Source organism: Balaenoptera borealis (assembly GCF_965194805.1).
Source record: "Balaenoptera borealis genome assembly, chromosome: 8".
NCBI lineage: Eukaryota > Metazoa > Chordata > Mammalia > Artiodactyla > Balaenopteridae > Balaenoptera > Balaenoptera borealis.
The window spans coordinates 78636310-78660682 of record NC_138865.1 but is presented as its reverse complement, the minus strand read 5'-3'; the positions used below and the strand labels follow the sequence as shown (position 1 = coordinate 78660682).

Here is a 24373-nt window from a genome sequence, read left to right as displayed (position 1 = left end):
TTATACTAGGTGAAAGAATCCAGACTCAAAAAGGCTACATACTATATTATACCATTTATATGACATTCTAGAAAAGGCAAAACTATAGGGACAGAAAACAGATCAGTGGTTGCCAGAAGCTAGGTGTGGAGGAAGGGAATGACTATAAAGGACCCAGGAGAATTTCTGGTGGTGATGGAACTGATCTATATCTTGATTGTGGCGTTGGTTACATAACTATCTACATGTATCAAAACTAACAGAGGGCTTCCTTGGTGGCGCAGTGGTTAAGAATCTGCCTGCCAATGCAGGGGACACGGGTTCAAGCCCTGGTCCGGGAAGATCCCACATGCTGCGGAGCAACTAAGCCCGTGTGCCACAACTACTGAGCCTGAGCTCTAGAGCCTGCGAGCCACAACTACTGAGCCCACGTGCCACAACTACTGAAGCCCGCGTGCCTAGAGCCTGTGCTCCGCAACAAGAGGAGCCACCGCAACGAGAAGCCTGCGCACCGCAATGGAGAGTAGCCCCCGCTCGCCGCAACTAGAGAAAGCCCGCGCCCAGCAACCAAGACCCAACACATCCAAAAATAAATAAATTAAAAAAAAACAAACAAACTAACAGAACTGTACACTGTAAAGGACAAATTTTACTCTATAAATTAGACCTTAATTTTTAAAAATCAACCCTTCAAAATTAATTTATGGTAGGAAAAAATTAAACAGTGATTGTCTCTGGGTGGGGAGACAAGTGACTGGGAAGGGGCTCGGGGGGTGATGGAAACAATCTATATCTTGAAAGGGGTTTAGGCTACACGTGTGCATGCATTTGTCAAATCTCAAAAACTATACATTTAACATTTGTGATTTTCGTTGTATGTAAATTTTACATAAAAAAACAGAAAAATATTAATGACACGCATGCTGAAGTATTTGGAGGGGAATGGACTGATGTCTGCAACTTATTTTGAAATACATCAAAAATTAGATGGATAAATGGATGAATAATGATAGACAGATGCACAGATATGTAAATTAAATGAACTAATAGATGAATAAAGATGGATGGGTACATAAATATGTGATAAAGAAAGTATGTAAATGTTAATGATGGATTCTAGACAGTAAGTATAGTGGTGGTCACTTTAAATTCTTTAATTTTGCTGTATGTTGAAAATCATAATGAAATGGGGAAAAAACAATTCTAATGAATTAAAATATATACATAACACAATGAGCATTTTAAAGGATTTAATAAAAACATATCCCATTAACTCTTACAAAGCTGTGAGGTATCATTTTTCCCATGACTATCGTATCCTAGTCATGTAACATATCAGATTCAAATTGTAAATTATGCCACAAACACAGAGAGCTGTGCCTGTCACTTCACAGGGTTTGCTCAACTATAAACTTGAATTAGACACACAAGGCTGAACATAGGCTTTATTTACCACTGATGATAAGAGAAAACTGACCCTTACAGAATGGCTTCCTAATTCCCTACCATTGTATTAACTCATACACAGGACGCTGGAACTGGTGCAAAAGGGGGAAACGCTCTAAATTTTATTCCCAATGATGTTATTCCAATGCCCCCAAGGTTGGAGTTGGAGAATCATGGAATTGGAAAAGGTCAGCCCTCTGTACTAGTGATTCATCGTGTTATCTTCGTTTAGGGCCACACGGGAGTCTTTGCCCTCTTGGGGTAATTCAGCAGTCTCAGGTTCTGTGCCAGGCTGGACTTCTGACCCGGTTCCTATCAGTTAATAACAACTGCTGGTTAGAACTTATGTCTATGGAGTTGGAACTTTCTCCTGTGACGGGGCACTCTTACAATGACACTGCTTTAAAATCTCCAAAATCTACAAATCTGCACACTGTGTTGCTTTTCCTATAATCATACAATCTGAAAGCTGAGAGCTGATCAGAAGTCTGATAAATAGATGCTTTCATTTCAATGCCCTTGTTGTGGCAGGTCTCAGGTTAGCTACAGCGACCTCTACCCCACCACACACACACACACACACACACACATCCTCTGTTACAGAGGTTTAAGGGTCAGGTATACAGAGCTCAGCCTCAGAGAAAATTGGCTTTGTCTCTTGGAATCAAGAAGAACAGTTTATGAAATGTTTTACTAGGGGCTGAAAGAGATTGTCTTTCTACCAAACAGCACAGAAGTAATCATCATGGTGGGGGCTGGGGGACTTTACTGGCTGGGTTACAGATATCACTATAAGCTGAAGAACCAATCTTAATGTCCCATCATACATGTACGGTAAAATAAATAGTGGTTACTCCAAGCAGGTTCTTATATAGTGATAATGTTTTCTAGAAACACTTCATGACATAGGGAACATGGGAAATCTCCTGATTTACTGTGGTCATGGGAGACCGGAGTTTTGGTTAGTCTTTACCCTTAGCTGTGCCTTACGGCATTTACATGTACTAAGTCTCGGTATCAGTGTGTTTTTCCTAACTGTAATCTCAAAATGATTTCCGTATAAGTCAGGATTGTCAGACATACCAAATAATAACACAGGACACTCAGTTAAATTTGCATTTCAGGTGAAAAACAAATTATTTTAATAAAAGTATGGCCCGTACAATATTTGGGACAAGCTCTTATTAAAAGTATATTCTTGGGGCTTCCCTGGTGGCGCAGTGGTTGAGAATCTGCCTGCCAATGCAGGGGACACGGGTTTGAGCCCTGGTCTGGGAAGATCCCACATGCCACGGAGCGACTGGGCCCGTGAGCCACAACTGCTGAGCCTGCGCGTCTGGAGCCTGTGCTCCGCAACAAGAGAGGCCACAATAGTGAGAGGCCTGCGCACCGCGATGAAGAGTGGCCCCCACTTGCCGCAACTAGAGAAAGCCCTCACACAGAAACGAAGACCCAACACAGCCATAAATAAATAAATAAATAAAATCACAACTTTAAAAAAAAAAAAAGTATATTCTTTTATCTGGCAGCCCTAAATATAAATAAAAACTTGAGATGTGTTAGTGAAAAGCTATTAAAACTGTATTAATTGATGCCTTCAAAAGTCTCAGCTTTCCAGTGATGTTAGAATTGCATTTGGGGATAGAAACTGATGCTGAGAACTGGGTTTTCTGGCTTCAGGCCTGGACTTTAGGCTTACTAGGTGGTAAGCTCCACTGGGAAAAAGCTCTGGGGTCTACCAGTATCTTGTACACAATTAGCTCTCAAAGTTATCCTTGGAGAAAGCAAATGAATGAATGGTTGAATCCAGAGAGCCCTCTAACGCTACATCATTCCTGGGAGACTTCAGTTTTCCTGGTATTGAGGAATGACCCCATTTCTTTCCCAATCCTCCAAGTAGTCTCCATCTTTGTCATTTTCTCTCCGTGCATAGATGAATTTGAAAAGGGCTTCCTGCTGGTGCAAAGAGTAAGTCTGAAAAGCTTGTCCATATCTTGAGGGACATTATTGGAACATTCTGTCTACAGCAAAGGCTGACCTTGAGCTGGGGCCTAGCAAATTTGCCCTAAGACACAGTCCTGTTCCTCACCTGCTCACTCTGTTTACCTTTTGCCGTTTTTTTTGGTGGTGGTGTGGGTCAGGGGGGAATCACAGTCTAAGCTTGAAAACTCAAACCTGAAAACACTCACTTAGCTTTGCCAGTGGATTAAAGAAGAATCTATGTTCCACCAACAATTTTCATGAATTGTGTCCACCCTTGATTCTTGGCTGCTTCTATTTCCTACTTCCTACCCACCACCCTCCCAATATATTTCTAGTTTCTAATTTCCATGGTAAGCTTTTAAAAATTTGTTCTAGTGTTGTTGTCATTTTAGAAGGTATTCCATTTCTCCAAAAACCACATAAAGTATTAAATTCCTTAGAAGAACTTGTATTAAGTATGTTTTGCTGTTCAGAACTGCCTTCTGGAATTCATGAGCATCAGTAATAATAATTACCATTCTCGTTATCATACTCTTGTATCAGTGAGAGACGTGTACTCTGAAAACAAAGAAGCAATGTTACTTGTTCCTCATTTATCATGTGCATTGCTGAATAGGTAAAGTCTATATCTGTCTCAAGACAAACCAGGTTATTCTCAAGTCTAATTACAAAATTCACTCTTTCAGGTAGAACAGAGTCCAGGGGAAAAGCTGAAGTGCTAAGAAATATTCTAAGTATTGGGGAGAAAGAGAGAAGGAGGAAGTTTGGAAAGACATTAGAACAGGGAATATGAAAAGGGCACATCTGATGGGCAATGTGGACCAACAGTAAAATCACAAGTGACACTGGTTCAAGATGGTAATTAATGGATCGGAATGAATGTCAGAAAATAGCTCACCTGCTCCATGATTTTATAAGTGAAATAAGCCCAGTGAGGAGTGACCTGCTAATAGCAGGTTGAGCTGGTAGCAGAGCTGAGACCAGAATCCAAATGTCCCAAGTCCAGGCAATACCTCTTTTATTTTATGAAACAGTTTCTCCAACTGGCTGCCCTCACGTCTGCACTAAAATGAGATAGTACTGTGTATGTCATCATAAAATGATTTGAGTTCTAAGGGAATTAAGAGAAATTCAGCCCCTAGATTTATTACTTCCTCTATCATTTATTTTCCTGTACAAATTAATTTTAAATATTTATTTATTCATTTATTCTTCTATTGATGGTCTTTATGTACCAGATATTATTCCAGATTGAGGGAATACCACAGTTAATAAGATGGGGCCCCCGCCCCTACTGAGTTTTATCCCAGAAGGGAAAATCCAATAGCAATCAAATAAAGAAACAATATGGTTTTGGATTCAGATACATTATCAAAGAGGAAATTAACATGTTAAAGCTAGACAGAAGCTGGGTAGATGAGATTAAGGGTGTTCTTTAGCAAGGATGACTGTCGAAGGTCCTTCAAAGGAGGTGACATTTGCTTTGATATGTGAAGGGTGAGAAGATATCCATCATGCAAAGACCAAAGGAAATACGTTCCAGGCAAAGGGAAAGAGTTTGATGTTTATAGAAAGAGGTCAATGTGGCTGAGAGTGATAAGCAAAAGGAGGCATTTCAAAGCCTAGCTCAGGGAGGTAAGAAGGGGCCAGATCATGATGGTCCTTAAAGATCATTAAGAAAAAATTGGATTTTATTCCAAAGTCCATGGAAAGTCTTTGAAAGACCTGATCTTTGTATGTCTTAAGAAGCTTACTTGCTGTGGAGAATGACTACAGAAGAACAAGAGTGGAAGTAGAGGCAACTGCTGTAGTCCAAGTCAAAGACAATGGTGGGATTAACCAGGCTGGTGGCAGTGCAGGAGAGGAAAGCCCACAGGTTCACAGCTTTAAGATAAATTTTAGCAGGGGAGCCAGCAGGATCTCTTAATGGTTCCATGAGGGGAAATGAGGAAAAGGGAGAGAATCAAGAATAGATTGCTTTATTTTTGGCTTGGGCAACTAGATAAATTATGGTACCATTTACTGGGAAGGAAAAGGTTTGAGCACCATGGTGATGGATAGAAATTAAAAGCATCATATAGATCATATTATGGCTTAGATGCTTACTAGACATCTAACTGGAGATGTCAGGTAGGTGAGAGAAGAAGATATAAATTAGAAGCAAGGACACCAGCATAAAGGGGAGCCCTGGGCTCTCCAAAATTTATAGGTGAGGTGGAGGAGTACCATCCAGAGACAGAAGGTGCAGGAGAGGCAAGGAGAAAACTGGGAGATATGGTCTCAGGAAACTGAAAGAGTCATTTTTCAGGAAGGAGCAAATGATCAACCACTATATTCAGTGAAAGATAGAGTCAGATGAGAACAGAGATGAACTCACCAGATTTGAAATATCAAATATCATTGTTGATATCAACAAAAGCAGTTTCAGTATAAACAGTTTGTTAAAAGTCATACAATGTGGAAAGGTAACTATTAAGAGTTATTTTTATGTGTTTGTGTTTCCTTTCAAACCTATGCTGCATATAACTACACAAAAATACACACAGGTCTTTTTGTTTGTTTGTTTTTAAATGTAAAACATAAATAGGAACGCACTTTATATGTTCTTTTTATTACTGCTTTTTGTTACTTTACATATTATTTTGGAGATCTTTCCTTATCAGTATGTATAGATTTATAACATCATTTTAATGGTGAACTTACTATTTTGTTATAAGAATTTAACCTATGCTTTTGATCCTTTCTTATGTACAAATCATTATACCGTATTATACCATGTACTTCCCTGAGTATGTGCATGAACAATGATGAGGAGAGAAAATCGATGGACAGAGGAGTTAAGCGCTCACCTCACAGAGATCCGAGCATCAACAAAGACCCAAAGGTTCTTTCTGTTGTACCATATTGCCTCTTTTTATGTTGTAAGAATTGATTGACATTTGGTAGAACTGAGCACAGAAACAAAATTCACAAGCACTTTTTAACAAATCATGCCTTTTCAATGGTGATGTTTTAATTGGATCTCTTATTTACTCTTGCATTCATTAAAGTAAATATGTAAATCAGTATGATTTCTCTTCAAAGCCAAACAATTAAAATGGCTTTGGGTTTTGTTGTTGTTGCTGGCTTTTGTTTGTTTTTACTGTTTTCGCTTATTCCCTAGGATTACTTATTTATTATATCCTAACTTGCCCAAGAGTTCAACAGAACCTGTGGCTCTAAAGTTCCCTTCTTAAGACCTGTTACAGACTGAAATTTGTGTTCCCACAAAATTCACATGTTGAAACCTAATACTCAATGTGGTGGCATTTAGCGGTGGGGCCTTTGGGAGGTGATTAGGTCACAAGGATGGAGTGACCTAATGGTCACCTATAAATGGGATTAGTGCCATTATAAAAGAGACCCCAGAGAGCTCCCTTGCCTCTTCTGCCAGGTGAGATTACAGTGAGAAGACGACTGTCTATGAACCAGGAAGTGGGCTCTCACCAGACACCGAATCTGCCAGCACCTTGATCTTGGACTTCGCAGCCTCTAGGACTAGAAGAAATACATTTCTGTTGTTTATAAGCCACCTAGTCTATGATATTCTGTCATAAGCAACCTGAACTAAGACCAGACCTAACTAGAAATTCAGAATGTTGTCATTACCCTACATTTTCTAGATCTAGCACCGGCTGCTTTAGCATCTGACACCTTAGAAATACTACATAAACTAAGAAAATAATAAAGATTTTACATTTGTACCTTTCCTTCACGTGGCTAAAGTGGCAAAATCCATAATCTACCCTTCCCCCGCCCTATCTAATTCCTCTTTCTATTTTTACATGGTCATCACTTTATTTGCTATTTGTTCTTTTCTTTGACTTATCCTATTTCCTCCAGGCTTCATTTCCTGTTGAGACTGTTGTCAGTGGAAAACTGGGGAAAAGCACAAGAGGAGCTAGAATGAGCTCCCCCAACCCCCCGTCCTCACCGGCAGCAGCCTCTGCTTCAGAACGTGAGTGCTCTGAGCCAATTATTTATACCTAAAAGATCTTTGCATTTCAGTTTGGAGACTAAGGCACAGAGAAAAATCATACTAGAGCCACTCAGCAGAGCGTGACTGACAGATTGAAACCAGTGTTCAGGTGAGGGCAAGACCGAGGCCAAGTTATGAAGGTGCTAACACCTACCTTTCATGCCTGCCCCGCTTTTTCCCGATGCAGCCCATCTCAGGGGGTCACAAACTGGGACGGCCCTCGGATACATTTTCCTTGGCCCACACGAATATGTTCAAACTTCTGAATTATTGGCCAACATTTAAAATTGGGAAATGTCCTGTAAAAGTGCAGACTTGCCAGTTCTTCTCAACTGGCAACCACGAGCCAGCTTGCAAACATGATGCCCCAGGGCTGCAGCTGCTCCCTTACACACAGCAAGGGCTCTACACTCTATCCTATGCCCAGGGATTTTCTGTCTGGCCCATCTTACTCATTCTTCTTATCTGCACTCCACTGTGAGCGTGTGCGTTTATAACCTTTCAAAATGAAATGCTGCGAAGTGCTCTCTAATACAGATTTGGCCACTTTTCCTAAGTAGCTAAAAAAATTGGGGTTATGACCCAAACTTTCCCATCAGGTAACCCAGCAGTGTACAATCTGACTCTCCGGTTTCTGATCATCCAGACATCTGGGAGACCTGAAAACAAGACAGAAAAGAAGGGAAGACGGAGAACTCAGTGGCATCTGTACCCACATACTCCTTCTGTCTCTCCTACACTCCTAGCCATCCTGCCATTATACCTGTATCACAGGTTGCAAACTTATGGCTGAAACGCTTCTCCCAGGAGTCTACACGTTCTAGTGGGGTTTTCAAAGGCACAGGAATGCTATCAAAAGGCAAAGACAGGAATCTGCCATAGCGGTTGCACTTCATAACTGGTGAAAGGTAGTTAAAGAGAGTCACCCGGAACAAGACAGCCCCCCAACATGCCCCTTGACCACCGCATCCACGTCCTCTCCGCTCATCATCACACCCAAGCCCACGCTGCTTCCAGAAGAATTCAGGGCATTCTCAAGCTGTCTGGTAACTGCTTTCATTCACTGGTGAGATGCTGAGAAGCAAATGTGTAACAATCACGGTTATGACACAGGCTAAGAACACACAGCCTCGGGTTCCTGCCCCAGAGAACGCAGCCCCTCTCATTCCACCTCAACACACACGGGATCTGCGCACATGGCCGCCGAGCACAAGCCCAGGAATGTTGTTATAAAACTGCACTTCACAGAAGAAAGTCAAACCATGAAGTTATTACCACAGTTAAAACCAAAGAGCAGAAAATTGAACTGCCAGAGAAAACAGTCCACGGGAGCACCAGCTGGAATGAGGGCAGGTGGGGTGAGAGGAAGTGAAGCAGCGGCCAGAACAGGAAGCACTTGTACTCGGGGTGGAATGAATTTTGAAGCCGCACCGGGACACCAGGCATCTTGTCAGTGGAAAGGCACGGCTGCGATTCGCGCATGGGAGCCAGGCGGACACTCCTGAGCATCTGTTTCTAGCGGAATAACTGATCTTTACCTCCAAAGATCCCCTGGCGGATCAGCTGCATGCAAACAACTTACAAATGGTTTGTCTCAGAGTTAAAAAAAAAAAAAGAGTTAACTAATGTGCCGGTTGTCTCCACAGAAAAATGACATATCAATCCTCAGTGAAGATCAACTGATTCTGAAATTATAAGGTGAATCCCTGGGGAAATGAGGTTTGACTGATAAGAAGTAGATTTGTACAGCTTTTCGGGAACATGACCATTACGTACAGTGAAGTACTCCTGCACCCTTACTTTACTCCATCACATCGTCTTCACCCTTGAGGCAAAAAGAGAAACTCCAGTCACCTGAAAATCAAATTCTAGACACAATAGGTACCAACAGGGATTAGTCAGGAACTTGAACTTCCCTTTCTTGTTTCACAGGTTTGATTCTATCTGATCTTGCTAATTACCTCTAATTACTTCATTTCCACCTTCCTGTCCTTTTCCTACAGCCCTTTAGCTGTCACTGTACAGTGGTTGCGTGCCCTGCTCTAAAATTCTCTTTAGAGGAAATGGCTTACATATAAATGTAACAAATGAGCAGTCTCTCTGTGAGCTAAAGCCTTGAACTTAATTCTGGGCCACACTGACAGAGGGACAATTGCTGCTCCAGGAGACTAAGAGAGGGGCTCCAAATATTTAAAGAGCTGTTATGTGTAAGTCTGGAAGGTAGAAGTAGATCCAATCAATGGATAGAAGTTACAGACAAGCAAATTTTAGCTCAGCATGTTAAATCCCTTTAATTATAGAAATGTTTGCCTTGTCCAGTACTGAGCTCTCTGTCATTGGGCATGTTTAACAGATCTGAAAATAATCCTTTTAGGAATATGACAGAGGGTATGTTAGCATTGGATAGGAAGGAGAGAAGTCTAATTCTAAGGAGCCTATGATTCTGCAATAAATAATACTATATCAATAGTTTTTCCATATTTGAGATACACAGCCATACACATCCACGTGATGAGGCGGGTTGATAAGTTGAACTTTAGGAAAAAACATGGCAGGAGAGTTGCTCATCCCTGAGCCCAGAGCAGAAGGTAATTCTATCCTAGATTTAGATAAAAATTGATCTTTAAATATATTTGAAGACAGAAAAAAGGACTGGAAAAGATAAGAGATTAAAAGGCCAGAATCTTCAAGATAAAACCTCATGGGCAAGGGTAGAAGTTGGGCTCGTATATCAAACTACACATGAATAGGACATAGGCGCTAACTGAAGGACAGTTTATGTTCTTTATTTTTGAAAGCCTACTCTAATGGAAAATGTAGGCTTCTGATTTTTCTGTTCTGGGTAAGAAGAACGAAAGAAAAGTATCTCTTCCACCCCCGCCCATGTCTGCATGGGCAGTTAAAGAGCTGTAAAGAACTTTTATTCCAAAGAGCTCCTGTAGATACCGCCCTTTTGACCAAAATGCCACAGGGATGGCAAAGATTTCTAAGCAGATTAATGAGAAGCTTCTGAAAACCTTAATTCAAGACTGCTGTTTCTCAAATTTAACCTAGGTCTCTTGGAGAGAAGTTGGTGAGTCAAGAACATTGTAAGACTCACCCTTCTAACTGCTGTAATATTGTACCAACACTTTTTGCCAAACTGTGTTATTATTGTGTCGTGATGCTGTCTTAGAAGTCTGCGGATTCCTGTCATTTAAAAGCTAATCATAACATACTGTTAACATATGGGAATCCAGTCTATTCTTGTTCTCCAGGCTCATGTGCCCCAACTGACCACAGCATTTTCTTAGCACCAGGAGGGTTGTTCTTACAATGTTGCTACTTTTTGCATTTCCTTCTTTAGAACCCTCTAAGTAAAAACAATAGCAGGGGGAAGAAGGAGCCATGCAATTTACTCCAGCAAGTAAAAGCCAGGATCTGTTGAGTGTGTGTATTCCCTGCAATTCACCCATGTGTGTTTTCCCTTTCTGGAGAAGATGAGGAACAAAAATAACTTCACGCATCACCAATGTTTTCCACCAAGCCATTTCACATGGTCCCATCCCCCTAATCACAAATGTGCCTCCACTCTGGCACACAAATCACCCACCACACACACACCCCCAAGATTAAAGAAAAGGAGACCTGCCTAAGGAAGCAAGTTGTGTGGATACTTTATACTCCCCATGAGATCTGCTGGAAGGGAAAAATAAAAAGTCAGCCTGTAGAAATGTACATAGTCTCAAAGTCTTTCTCCACAAAACGCTTATTAATTAGGTGGGGGAAAATCGTATTTTAAAATAAAGAAACTGGCAGACACCAGGTTTCATCAAGTGACCAAAGTCAAATCATCAGCAATGAAACATGTCAATGTCATGTGCCTCCCGATCTGACACACTGGGAAGGACACAGCACTTCTCTGGTGTTCTCGCCAAACCTGCAGCTAATCATGAAGAAACAGACAAATGCAACTTGAGAGATTCTACAAAATAAGTGGCCAGTACTCTGCAAAAAAATTCTAGATCATGAAAGAAAAGGAAAGGAAAGAGGAAGGGGAAGGGGAAGGGGAAAGGGAAGGGGAAGGGGGAGGGGAGGGAAGGGGAAGGGGGAGGGGAGGGGAGGGAAGAAAATGAAAGTATGACAGAGTATACCAAGGGGATTTGGGAAATATGACAACTGATGTGATCCTGGCCCAGAAAAGAGACAACTGGCAATATCTGAATAAAATCTGTAGATTAGATTATAATATTGAATCAATGTTAATATCCAGATTTTACCAAAATGTTAACCATTGTACTCCCAGTTATATAACAGAACGTCCTTGGTTTTGGTAAATACACAGTGAAGTATTTAGAGTTAAAGGGGCATCATATCTGCAATTCGCAGCCAAATTTTCAAAAAGAAACTTATATACATAGCTATGTGTGCATGTGTATAGAGAGAAGAGAGAGAAAATGACCAAGTAAGTTTGACGAGATGTAAAATGTAAACGTTAACATTTGGGGAATCTGGGAAGTGAATATAGGAACTCCTCATAACGTTTTTGCAACTTCTCTGTAAATAACGTTTGTTGCTTTTTTTTTCTAAATTAAAAAGGAAACTTAACCTAAGTGGGCCTGAGCTTTTCGAGGAGGGAGCTGGAGAAGGAGGAGGAATGTAGTAGACCCCCATCTCCTTTGCTCTTCCATCCCCAACACTGAGAAGCATTGTAACGTCTTGTGTTTCCCCGAAAGCTACTGTGGGAGGCTGCAGAGAGCTCCCTGAGGGCACCACCCTATCCGCAAATCCCCAGAGCCTAACACAGGGCCTGGCATATATTAGACGCTCAAGAAATGGCCAATGGAAGGAATGATCGGACTTTAAGAAATATCTGAAAGAAACTGCAGGCAATCCCCAATCTGCAAAGTTGGTAGAACGGTGGCCCTTCTGTATAAACAGCTGGGCGGCAATGAGGTGCAGGTGGCACCAGAATGAGGAGTGAGGAGCAAGGTGCAGTCCTATCCTAGGGTATTCTTTATACAGAGGAGGAAGAGGAACTAAGCATGTACCCTGGGGCTGGCCTGAACTGGCTCTGTTCCTCTGGGCTGGGTGGGGAAGGACAAACATGCCAGGCACTACGTGTCCCAGCATCTGAGGTCTCCACTGGGTCCTGCATGAGCTATTTGATGCACTGAGATAAGAAGAATGGAAGACCAAGCTTCCGTTCTCAACCAAGAGAACGTTAAGTCTTGAAATAGTTCTGTATTCAATTCTGTTCTTACCTCCCAAACCATTTAGTACTCGGTTTTTCAAATTCACATGGACTATGCACGTGAGGTCTGAAATTAAAATCATTTAAATGACCAAAGTTCAAGAAAGCTTGGAAAAAGGTAACAGATGAAAAAAGTGACTTTGCTTCGAAAACTTCGCTAATTCAAGAACATCTTAACAGATTGCTTTTCCAGTAACATTTAATTCTGAATAGAGATAAAGGGACAATATATATATAATCCACAGGCTGCCGGAGTGTTAAGTATCAGGGGATGTTCCTATAATCCACAGAAAATTGGGCCCTACAACAAATGTGCTTTTTCTAACCACCAAGATACAATTTCACAGTCATGAACACTGTGTGATAATATTCCAGACAAAAATTAAACAAGGAGAACTGTGGCACATAACCGAGGACAGGACTCCAAATGGCCAATCTGATTTGCATATTAATTCAAATAGGGACCTTTTTGCTTTAATAAGGAATATCATTTTCGAGGAATCTCTAGGAGAGATTGCCATGCTCACTGGTAGAGGCTTGTTGACCAATTTATTTGAAAATGAGCTCATATGATAAACCCAAACCATAATGAGGAAAAGACAACCCTTCCTGATCAGTAAATAACAAACAGTGAATCCACAGAGGAACCAGGGCAGGCTGGTACTGCTGCCCTCTCTCCCTCTTTACTCGTCACATCTGGGAGGCCAAGCAGTTCTCTGTCAGAGTCGATCCCTTCCTCCAGCGTAATAAGGACAGAGGGTTAACTCATCCTCAGAGTTTTAGTTGCCAGTTATTAGTCTGTTTGTCCCCAACACCCTCCAGCTTCCTATCTCCCATTTCAAAGCTGCCCTGCCTCACCAAAATGGATTGGGAGAATCTAGACATGACATATCTTCTGCTAGGTTCTCCTAGAAGTATGCTTTCTGTACAACCCAAAAGGATTGGGGTCAAGACAATGTGTAAGAAAGATCCCTGTTGAGCTTCCAAGAGGAGCACAGCCAGCTTCTGTTCCTTCTGTGCTCAGAATCCCTCCTGTCTCAGACATGGTCTAGTCCCTGGGCCACCAGTGGCATGGCTCTATTAATGCGCACTGAAACTGCAAGGATTCGTGGTGACCTGAGGCCTAAGGGTTCTGGAAGAGACCCCTCTACAGAGCTCAGATAGAACCTCAGATCTGTATGCAAATAGGCAGATGGTATGGTCTTCTTAAGACTTCAATACTTCTGAATCCATCCCTATCTGTCCCCACATACACTCCTTCTCATTTCTCCATGACAACTCCTACTTCTGATACCCCTGGGCTGTTCTACAACTGGGATGATAAGGGCACTTCGATAAAAAATCAAGCCATTGCCTATTTTTGGTCTCAAGAGGAAGCAAAGATATTGGACCAAAGGATACTATGACAGCTCTTGAAATTTAAGCTTTCATGCTGGTCACCAGTTCCTAGTGTGATGTTACCAATGAAAAATGCAGAAGCTCTGCCTCTTGGTCCCCACCCAACTGGTTCTTCTTACCTTTGGTTCCATTGAAATGAAACTGTGCGTTCCTCTGCTTGAGAGAACTGACCTTTTAATCGTCCTGCTGTGATAGAAGTGGTAGTAATCCTTCAGGGCCCCGATCTGCAAAGGCAGGAGGGAAAGAATGTAAGAGAGTTAACGTATGAAAAGTCTTCTGTTTTCCTGGTTTTTCATTAAAATAAGAACACAAAAGCAAAAAAAAGAAAAGGTCCATAAATTATGCAGTTGCTGGCCATGCTTAAATGTTACTTGAACCTTGGTGATCACTTTTCAAAAGAAGGACATGTGATATGAAATGGAGTGTCCTTGAGGCGGTGACCGTGGAACTAAAGATTATAATGGGGCACCTTGGGCTCTCCATATCTCCCTTTTAATGTTTAATTTATATGCAGCATTTTAAGTAATTCTATATCAATCTATATCCAAAAGTATGAAAGAGAAAAAAAAATCAAATAGCTATCTGGTTATAAAAACACATCGCATTTTGTTTGCTCTGAGAAATGTACAATGAAAGACCTTGTTAGATTATTTATATCATTAATTTGAAACAAGTCCTAAGCAATTGATCATCCGCAAAGAAAACACTACTTAGTTTGTTTCCTGGCTTCAGTAGACAGTATAAATACATAGCTCTTATTCATGTGTTGCAAAACTAAAAGTGGAATGAATGGCAATTTCTAAAACAAAACAAAGATCACATGTCCTACCTATCAGCTAAGCTTCCTGTGTGAAAATAGTTCAATCGACTTTATCTTAACCATTTCTTTAACAAATTAGTTTTCTCATTTATGTACCCCTTTCTTTAGTTAAAAACAGGTCTGTTTAGGATAGCTGTAAAAATAAATCCCTGTCCATTCTAAGAAAACAAACTAACACCATTCCAAACAATCATATTCTTTCAGCAGATTGTGAAATGTGGATCACATAATGGAAATTAAACCATACAATGAGCTAAGGCAGGAGAGCTTGGTTCTAGTTTTGGCTGATGGTCACCAGAAGTGTCTTCTTAGCTAAATCGCATATACTTACTATGTCTCAGTTTCATTATCTATAAAGTCGGACTTCAAGCCAGTTCATTTCTCAGATCACTACAGCTCTCAAATTCCATTCTTTACCACTGACACTTTACTCGCTTTGGGCAAATATATTCAGGGCTATTCCTCCAGAACACCATTGCTCTACCCTAAAAGAATGACCACCATCAGGATACTTTCCAATTAGGGCAATTCAAAAGTTAGGCCTTCTTAATTAACAAAAAAAAAGAAAAAAAAGTCATTGCCCCAGCTTAATTTTTTCAGATAAAAGGTTTACTTTTTATTCCCATCTTTCCATCACATTCTCAATCATCGTCCCACCCTTCCAATAAGGATGATCAACCAAATTTCTGTGCCACTTAAGAGTCATCTCCTCACTGGGACTTCATGCTCTAATTGAATGTTTCTTATCTTCATTAAATTTGAATGTCTGAAGTCTCCCATTTCTGATTCAAGTGGAACTGCCCAGATGTACACAGAAGAGATCCTCGACTCTGAAAACAAGTAGGAAATGAGGAAATCCTAGCTGAAACCTCTAATCTCAATGATTCTGGACTCTGAAGCAGTAGAAAACGATGAGGAAGAGGGCACAGGTGCCAGTCCCAGTCTCCAAGGGTGTTTCAAGGAGGGTTTTACAGGCCAACTTTAAAATTCCAGAGGAGTAGGGGTAGAATTCAGGAGGGGCTGCATAATCCTCTATCAGAAATCTTAAAATCCCAAGAAGCTTAGAGCTTTCACCTCATGTAGTTTCTGTCAAGAATGCTCCTTGAGTAAATACAGTAGTTTTTGTGGAAAGGAACAGAGAATCTCTGAGGAAGAACTTTTTATCAACGTGAAAAATGTCAGTACATTTAAGATCATGTCCACTCAACTATTATGGAACCTCTTCAACTATAGGAAATGACTGAATTCAACTCAACTATTAAACTCAAACTGTGGATGAAATACACCCTGAAGAAATATTCAGATTCTTTGTGGCTTCAATGGTACACACCAGAATGCTGGCCTAATGCAGTGTACATGGAGCTGGAAAGTGGAACCCTTGTCCTGACTTAACTTGCTCTGGGATTTTGGATACATCGCTTAACCTCTTTGGGCTTTGGTTTCCTCAACTGTGGAATAAGGACACAGGAGGTACAGTGGACAGAGAATGGATGTCAGAGTCTAATGGGGGATAATAGTGTTTATGGGTTAGTGTGGTTATAAGGACTGAATGTAATAGCAGGTACCCTGCCTAGTCAAGTCACTGCCCATCACATAGTAAGTGGCAGAAGGTTATGAGTTTCCCTTCTAAACTTATATTTAAATCCTACCTTCCCTCACCTCTTATCCTCTAATTAATCCCTCACCTCTGTCTCTTGGCAGGATTCCTCTTAATCTGCCCTGGTATCACCTCCCTTATTTCACTTCCCTTATTTCACTGGCAAAAATCTAAAGGGTTGATGATACACTGTTGGCAAGGATGTAGGCACAAATGCAGCTCATACAGGATCAGTAAAGAGCGTACCATGGTACAAGTGTTTGGAGAGCCATGTGGCAATATCAATAAAATTATACACAGTACTTAACCTTTGACCTAGCCTTTCCACTTCTTAAAATTATTCTATAGGTATAGTCATTTACGTAAAAGGATGGATGTTAATTAGAGCAAATTTTGTAAAAGCAAAAGAATGCAAACACCTAGCTGCCATCAATAGGTGATTGGTTCTATGTGAACTGAAATGGATTGTCTCCAAGGTAGTGGATAAATAAAGAAATAAATAAATACAGGTGCAAAAGAAGCATATAATATGACCCAATTTTTGTAGGAGAAAAAAGGAAGACTCTAGATGACATGTGTGCTTATATGCACAGGATATTTCAGGAAAGAAACTTGACACACTGGAAAAGAGGGATTTTCTTTTCATTATTTATGTGGCTGCATTATTTTTTTAAATTAAACTAACCAAAAATGAAAAAAATAATACAAATGAACATGTGAAATAGCACACACACAAATCCCGCCTACTTTTCCAGGGGCAAATACGCTCCCCCAATTCCATGGGACTGATACAAGGGCCACTTCTATTTGGGCCATTAAATCTCTTGAGCAGTACACTCTATTTATAATCTCCATCTTTCAGGGATTCTGTTTCCTCTATAGGGTTATGGAATGGTGTTCACTGATTGGCTGATGCCTCAATTACAGAATGCCTGCCACATGCCAAGCAACTTGCTGCTCTTCCGCATGTTATTATATTTAACTTCATCTCCCCAAGAGCTTTTGAAGACAAATATTATTACCTCCAATTTGATAAAGGAGGCTATTGAGGCTCTGGTAGTGCCCAAATGTACACAGCTGGTATTGTGAGGTGGTAAAATGTAAACCTTTGTTGAATGCCTAGCATCGGGGTGAATTTAGTTAAGTTTCATGGTGCATCCCGTCGATGGGCTCACGAGACACATTCCGACATCCTTCTAGTGAGCCTTCCTATACTGCAGAGCTAAATTCTATGCAGCCAGGGTTCTGAATGTGATTAAGGTTCTACCAATCAAAGGCAGACCGTGGCATCGTGAAGCATGCTCTTGGAGGCATTTATGTGTTTAGTGGTGGCTGTGGCTAAAGGTCTTAGTACCTGGTTGCTAGCTTTCTGGTCATTCATTTGCACATCCTATTTTGTCAGTCAGTTGGTAAGAGATTTTAGAAGAACTACAGGGGCATCATAGGGTAGTTTCCTCCTTCCTCAGCTTCCTCACTGAGGCAGAAGCAGCAGCTCTGGTGGAGGCCCATTCTGTGGTGTGGTTTTGGGGGCCTTTTCTGAAAACTTGGCCCTCCTGATTGATACTCCAAGCTATTTAATAGTCAATACTGAATGCCTTCCAAAGCAGACCAAGCAGTGGATTCAGTAGTTGGCTCCCCTGAATATTCCAAACTGGACAGATGAGAATTTCTGAAAAAGTAGCTTTATATATATACAATCTTGCACAACTTAGAGATCCTCAAAGGTAGGTACCTCTTGAGTCATGGGCTACAGGCACCACTGAGCCACAGGCTACGGATGACCCACTGTGTCTGCTCTAACATCCTGTTAGATGACTACACTGGCTTCTTGGCGTCTCACAGCAATTCACACCAACCTCCTCTCTTAAGACTTTCTATACAGTAGCCAGGATAAGGTTATAAAATGTACATTTGACTGTCATAGTTCATACGCCTGCTTCAAATCCTTGAGTGGCTTCCCTTTGCTGTTAAAATAAATAGTAATATTTAATATTATTTAATAATATAATTTTAAAGTTAATAATAATAATATCTACATTTATTCTGTGCCAGGAACTAGTCTACATGCTTTATCTAACTCATTGAATAAAGCACTGTGGCCACCTCAATGAACCTGTCACCTCTCTCAGGCTGCTTGTTTGCCTTGTTTTCCCTCCTGCCTTGTCCAACTTACAGATTTCCCCAAATTCTGTACTCCTTTTCGAAAAGTTATTTACTACCAGCCTACAAATAAAATGTTTTTAATGGGCAAAAGTTTGAACAGACATTTCACAAAAGATATACAAATGGCCAATAAGCATGTAAAAAGATGCTCAAATGCAAACTAAAATCATAATAGCACTATACACATACCAAAATGGCTAAAATTTAAAAGGTAGACAATACCCATTTTTAATGAGATTACGGAGCATTGGAACTCTCATACATTGCTAGCGGGAGTAGAAAATGGTTCAACATCTTTGGAAAATCATTTGGTAATTTCTTATGAAACATACATCCTCCTCATGACCCAGCCATTTCATTTACAGTATTTACCCAAGAGAAATGAAAACCGATTTCCAAAGAAAACTCATACACAAATGCTTATAGCAGCTTTCTTAATAATAGCCCCAAACTGGAAATAATGCAAATGTCTATCAACAAGTGAATGGATAAATCAATTGTGGTATATTTATAGAATGGAATGCCCAGCAATAAAAAGGAACAAAACTCTGATGCATGCAGCTTCATGGATGAAGGTCAAAACAGCATGCTGACACAAAGAGGATACACTGTATGATTCCATTGGTAGGAAGTTCTAGGACAGTTACTCTATCATGACAGCAAACAGATCAGTGATAACCTTGGGGAAAGCCTGGAGAAACTTTTGAGTTTGGGAAATGTTCTATATCATGACTGTGGTGGTAATTCCATCAGTGGTAAGTGCTCCAGCATGTTGGAACCAGCTCATTGCAGGCTTGCCAGAAGATCCAACTGCATCTTTTCCCAACACCCTCTGCAGGGACATCACATTGATGACTTGACATCAACAATGATGGAAGTTTTTAACACATCAGGAAAAATTGGCAAAGGCTACAAATTAGGGCTTCTTTTTTCCCTGATCAGTCACTTGTTTAGTATTTATCAGCACAACCCAGGGTATGTACATTTGTCAACACTCATCCAATCTTACACAAAAGTGGCTGCGATGGGGAGTATATAAATTATACCACAATAATGGTGAGTTCAAAAGTTATATCTCCTCTACTGATCTCTGGTTCTCTTTCCCATCTGTAGAATGATTCAGAGATTGGGAAACGCAAGAACCCAGTGACCTGGGGTTCTTCAGCTCAGATCTCCTCCCACCCTCTCAGGTGAGGTGGGGAGGAACCAAGTCACCAAGACAATTGTTCTTGCCGATCAATCTCCAACATCCAGGAGTTAAAGTTTGAAACTCCTGCTTGCTAAATTCCATTCAGACAGAAAGCTACAGAAGCACCACCTGGATATACTGATTTCCCTTCATTAAAATTTGACTGTGATGCCTCATTTGTACTTCCCTGAGAATATTAAAACCATTGTAATTATTTGCCTTCTGTATTTCAGACTCTATAACATTCAAAGGAGAATCAAAGAGAAGGTGGCCATGATTGCTTTCCCCAAAGTCACCAAGAATACTCCAACTTTAGGGCCTTTGCGCCTGCTTTTCCTCTGCCCAGAATGCCCTTCTAGAAATCTCCGTAACTCACATCCTCTCTGCTTTCAGGTGTTTGCTCAAATGCTCTCTTCTCAGGGAAGATTTCCACCGAATTGACCACCCAATTTTAAATTGCTGTCTCCAGCATACCCCACTGACCCTTCCCTGATTTATTTTTCCCCTTCACATTTATCACCACTTAACATATTATATATTCTCTTTATTTGTCCCATTTATTGCTGGTCTTCCCCTACTAGAATGTTAGCTCCATAGGTCAGGAATTTTTGTTTTATTCACTGCTGAATTAGACTTAGCTCCTATTAACAGTGCCAGGCATACCCAATAAATGTTAGAATGAATGAATGAATGAATGAACGGTCCCTGATCTTCAGGAAATCAAAGCAGCAGTGAGCATGTCTCTAAACTTTAGGGAAGGCTTCTTGCAAATCTCTTTTTAACCCTTTCTGTGATACAACATTAACATATAACATACACTTTATACTTAATAAAGGTTGAATGAATGAATGACATTATTACATGTAAACATATCTGAAAATTAATAATTTACTACCAACAACCACCTAATCACCAAAGTCTGCCTTTGTATTTCCCTCTCTTATTTCATCATAGTCAATGACCTATTGGAATCACTGAACAAAAGTGATATTTAGGGCTTCCCTGGTGGCGCAGTGGTTGAGAATCTGCCTGCCAATGCAGGGGACACGGGTTCGAGCCCTGGTCTGGGAAGATCCCACATGCCGCGGAGCAACTGGGCCCGTGAGCCACAATTACTGAGCCTGCGCGTCTGGAGCCTGTGCTCCGCAACAAGAGAGGCCGCGATAGTGAGAGGCCTGCGCACCGCGATGAAGAGTGGCCCCCGCTTGCCACAACTAGAAGAAAGCCCTCGCACAGAAACGAAGACCCAACACAGCCATAAATAAATAAATAAATATTTAAAAAAAAAAAAAGGTGATATTTATAACAAGGCTGTTGAATTTATTAAATATTAAATTAGAAGGCAACTAACTACAGAAATCTGTTGAATTGCTAATATTTATGAAGTACAAACTAAGTGCCCAGCATCATTGCACTGTGTCCTCACAACCATATGAAGTAGGTATCACGATTTCCATTTTATATGCACGTAAGCAGAAGCTCACAAAGTTTAAGAACTTGCCTAGGGCCACACAGCAAAGGGCCAAGCTCAGGTTGATTCTGGGCAGCCTAACTCCAGAGCATATGTTCTCAACTACTCCAAAAGATGTTTAAAATAAAAGGTTTCTAAGGATGAATTTAAAGCAATTACACAGAAGACTGTGCTCCTAAGAGTTGTACACAGAGGGGATGTTTTCTAGGGATATTTCTATCTTCTTTGAGCAGATCCAAAAGAGAAAGTGTTGACAAGCATCTTTGAGAGTGAGAAAGAGCCCATTCTTGTCCTCTGTGGGGGGCAAGGAACTTGGTCTCTGTTTCCTGTTCTACCACTGACCCCAAGGAACTTACATTAGTGTCTTCTTTAGGTGAGAAATTATCTTTAAGGTACACCTTCACCTTGAAGTTCAAGGGGCATTCTAAGCTTAACAAGTACAATACCTGGCACCAAGCATCCTGGATGTTACTCCATGAAACACCACAAATGACATGAAAAATGTCTTCCTTAGACTTTAGTTTCAAGTCAATCACTCAGCTCTTCAGAGAATGACATTAGAATACATGAATTCAGAGCAAAAGAACTACATTTTTTTTTTCATCAGGATGCTCAAGGAAAGATGTATAATCTCTATGATTTTAGAGCAACTTTCTCAGATATGCAGGAATGTGACCGCTGAATAACGGCCCCCTAAAAATGTTCATATCCTTATCCTCGGAACCTGTAACTATGCCACCCTATATGGCAAAACGGACTTTGCAGCTGTGATTAAATTAAGGGTTTTGACATGGAGAGATTATCCTGGATTATCTGGGTGGGCCCGACGAGATCACAAGAGTCCTTATAAGAGCAAAGTCAGAGAGATGTGATGGCAGAAGCACAGAGAGAGACGGAAACAGAGATCAGAGATGGGGAGAAGGAGAGGGAGAAAGAAAAAGAAGGAAAAGAGAGAGACAGAGATTTGAAGATGCTATGTTGCTGGCTCTGAAGATGGAGGACGGGGTCACAAGCCAAGGAATTCTGGTGGCTTCTGGAAGCTGGAAAAGGCAAGGAGATGAGGCTCCTCTAGGATTTCTGGAAGGAACGCAACTCTGATGACACCTTCATTTTAGGTTAGGACTTCTGGCCCCAGAACTGAAAGATAATAATTTTGTGTTGTTTTAAACCATTAAGTTTGTGATCATTTGTTACATACGGCAGCAAGAGGAAACTAATACTAGGTAGAACTGGTATGTCAGTAGACATCCATGAGAAGCAAAGGAAACGAAACTAGACTATTTGTATTTGGAGCCTGTTTATTCTTCATAATTTTCAGGACTCTCTGGGTATTCAGTTATCAATTTCTAAGTAGCTATACCAGTATAATAATAGTGATTAGTATCAGCCCAGTACTCTGCTCAGCACTTTGTTAGCATTCTCTTGCTTAATCCTCAAAACAAACTGAAAAGCAAGATAAAGCAACTGGCCCAGCAAAAGAGAACCAGTAAGCGGCTTGTTTATTCAAAGCCAACGTATAATTAATACTACTAATAACAATAGGTACCACTTACTGATGCTTTCCTACATTATCTCCAATCTCTCCAACAACCCTGCAAAGGAAGGAGAATTATTCTAATTTTATGGAGAAGGAAACAGTCCAAACCTGGGAGAGGCTAAGTAACATGCCCAAGTGAGGAAATGTCTGAGTCTGATTTCCAAAATCTAAGCTTTTTCTAGTCATAGCACTTTGTTTTTTATTTAAAATTTATTCAAAGGGTTTTCTATCACCACATTTAATTCAGTATGCACACTCAAATATCCCCACCCCATCCCACTCCTTTGCCCTCACCAAGATGAGGCCTCATTATTTTATTCTAAAGCTACCTGATCGGCAGAGTATAGCAGAATCTAGGTCCCAATAGTTCATCTTAAAAGCAGGTGATCAAAAACATCCTGCCTACAAATCCCAAGCAAGCAAGAAACGGATACAGCAATTTCACCAAGAAAATGTAAGACAGAAAAAACAGAGTGAGCACCAGATTTTCCCAAGTTCAAGTGAGAAACCTACAGTCTACCCCGCTATTCACACAGGACAGGAAGTTTCCCTTGAAGCAAATCAGAGAATATCAGAGTTGGAGAAGACCTTAACAGGATTTTGATCTGCCTTTCCTCACTGAATGCAGGAATCCATTCTTCAACCTTTAAACATAGAGCACTGCATTTTCTGGGACAGTCCATTTGTTAGGAAGTTCTTCCAGATAATTAGTCTAAGTCCACTCCTCCTTCCTGGTTCTAGCTCGTGAGGCCAACCCAATAGGGTCATCCCGCTTCTGCATGCCAGACAGCCAACACGTCCCTACTGGGTCTTCCCTGTTCTTGGCTGAACATCCAAGCTTTTCCATTTTTTTCTCATGTGACAAGCCTTCGCAAGGTTGCTTCCCCTAGACGTGCCAACATCCATAACGCCTTCCCAGAAAACTTGGAACCCAGAACATAACACAGCTCAACTCTAGGTATGGTGGAGCCAGGATGGAGTCATGATCCCATGACCTCCCTGGGCAATGTATTTCTATTAGAAGTAGCTTAGAATTGAAATATTTTTAGCTGAATGAACTTGGCCAACTGAAAAATCCTCAGATGCCCTTTTTAATTTGGTTCTCCTCCAGTCTATAGTTTAATTTCTTAAATGTAAATGATAGAAATTTACATTTCTGTTGAATATTGAATGTCATTTTCTATATCCTACGCTATACATTTACAGCCTGCCAAGACATTCACTTATTTACTGAGAGCATACTCTATGTCAAGCACTGATCCAAAGACACTGGAGACAGAGTGAACAAGACAAAGACCCTGCTAAGATGCAGATAACATTCTGACTTGACTCTGACAACCCCACTGTGTCAACTGCAAGTTTGAAATTTACATTTTCCCTATTGAATCAGAATATTTCTCCCAAGAGAACTGAAATAATTTTTCATATTAGTCTATTATAGATAAGGATGGGGTTTAACATTCAACGTATAACATGTTTGGAACAGTTATTTAAGAATGAACTGTAAATGGCATTAGGCTTTTATTTTCTTTGATCCAT

The 24373-nt window shown here is 40.7% G+C and overlaps 1 protein-coding gene across 9 annotated transcripts in view; it reads right to left on the bottom strand.

Moving 5' to 3' along the window:
• PCSK5 (proprotein convertase subtilisin/kexin type 5) overlaps positions 1-24373 on the bottom strand; it is a 465151-nt gene that overhangs the window by 413022 nt on the left and 27756 nt on the right. For 8 of the 9 annotated variants that reach the window (XM_082401326.1, XM_082401328.1, XM_082401327.1 and 5 more), the window contains exon 2: positions 14177-14281. In XM_082401326.1, the coding sequence (XP_082257452.1) occupies positions 14177-14281 (105 nt within the window). Of the gene's footprint in view, positions 1-14176; positions 14282-24373 lie in introns of those variants that run through there. The other variant, XM_082401330.1, reaches the window with a different exon arrangement.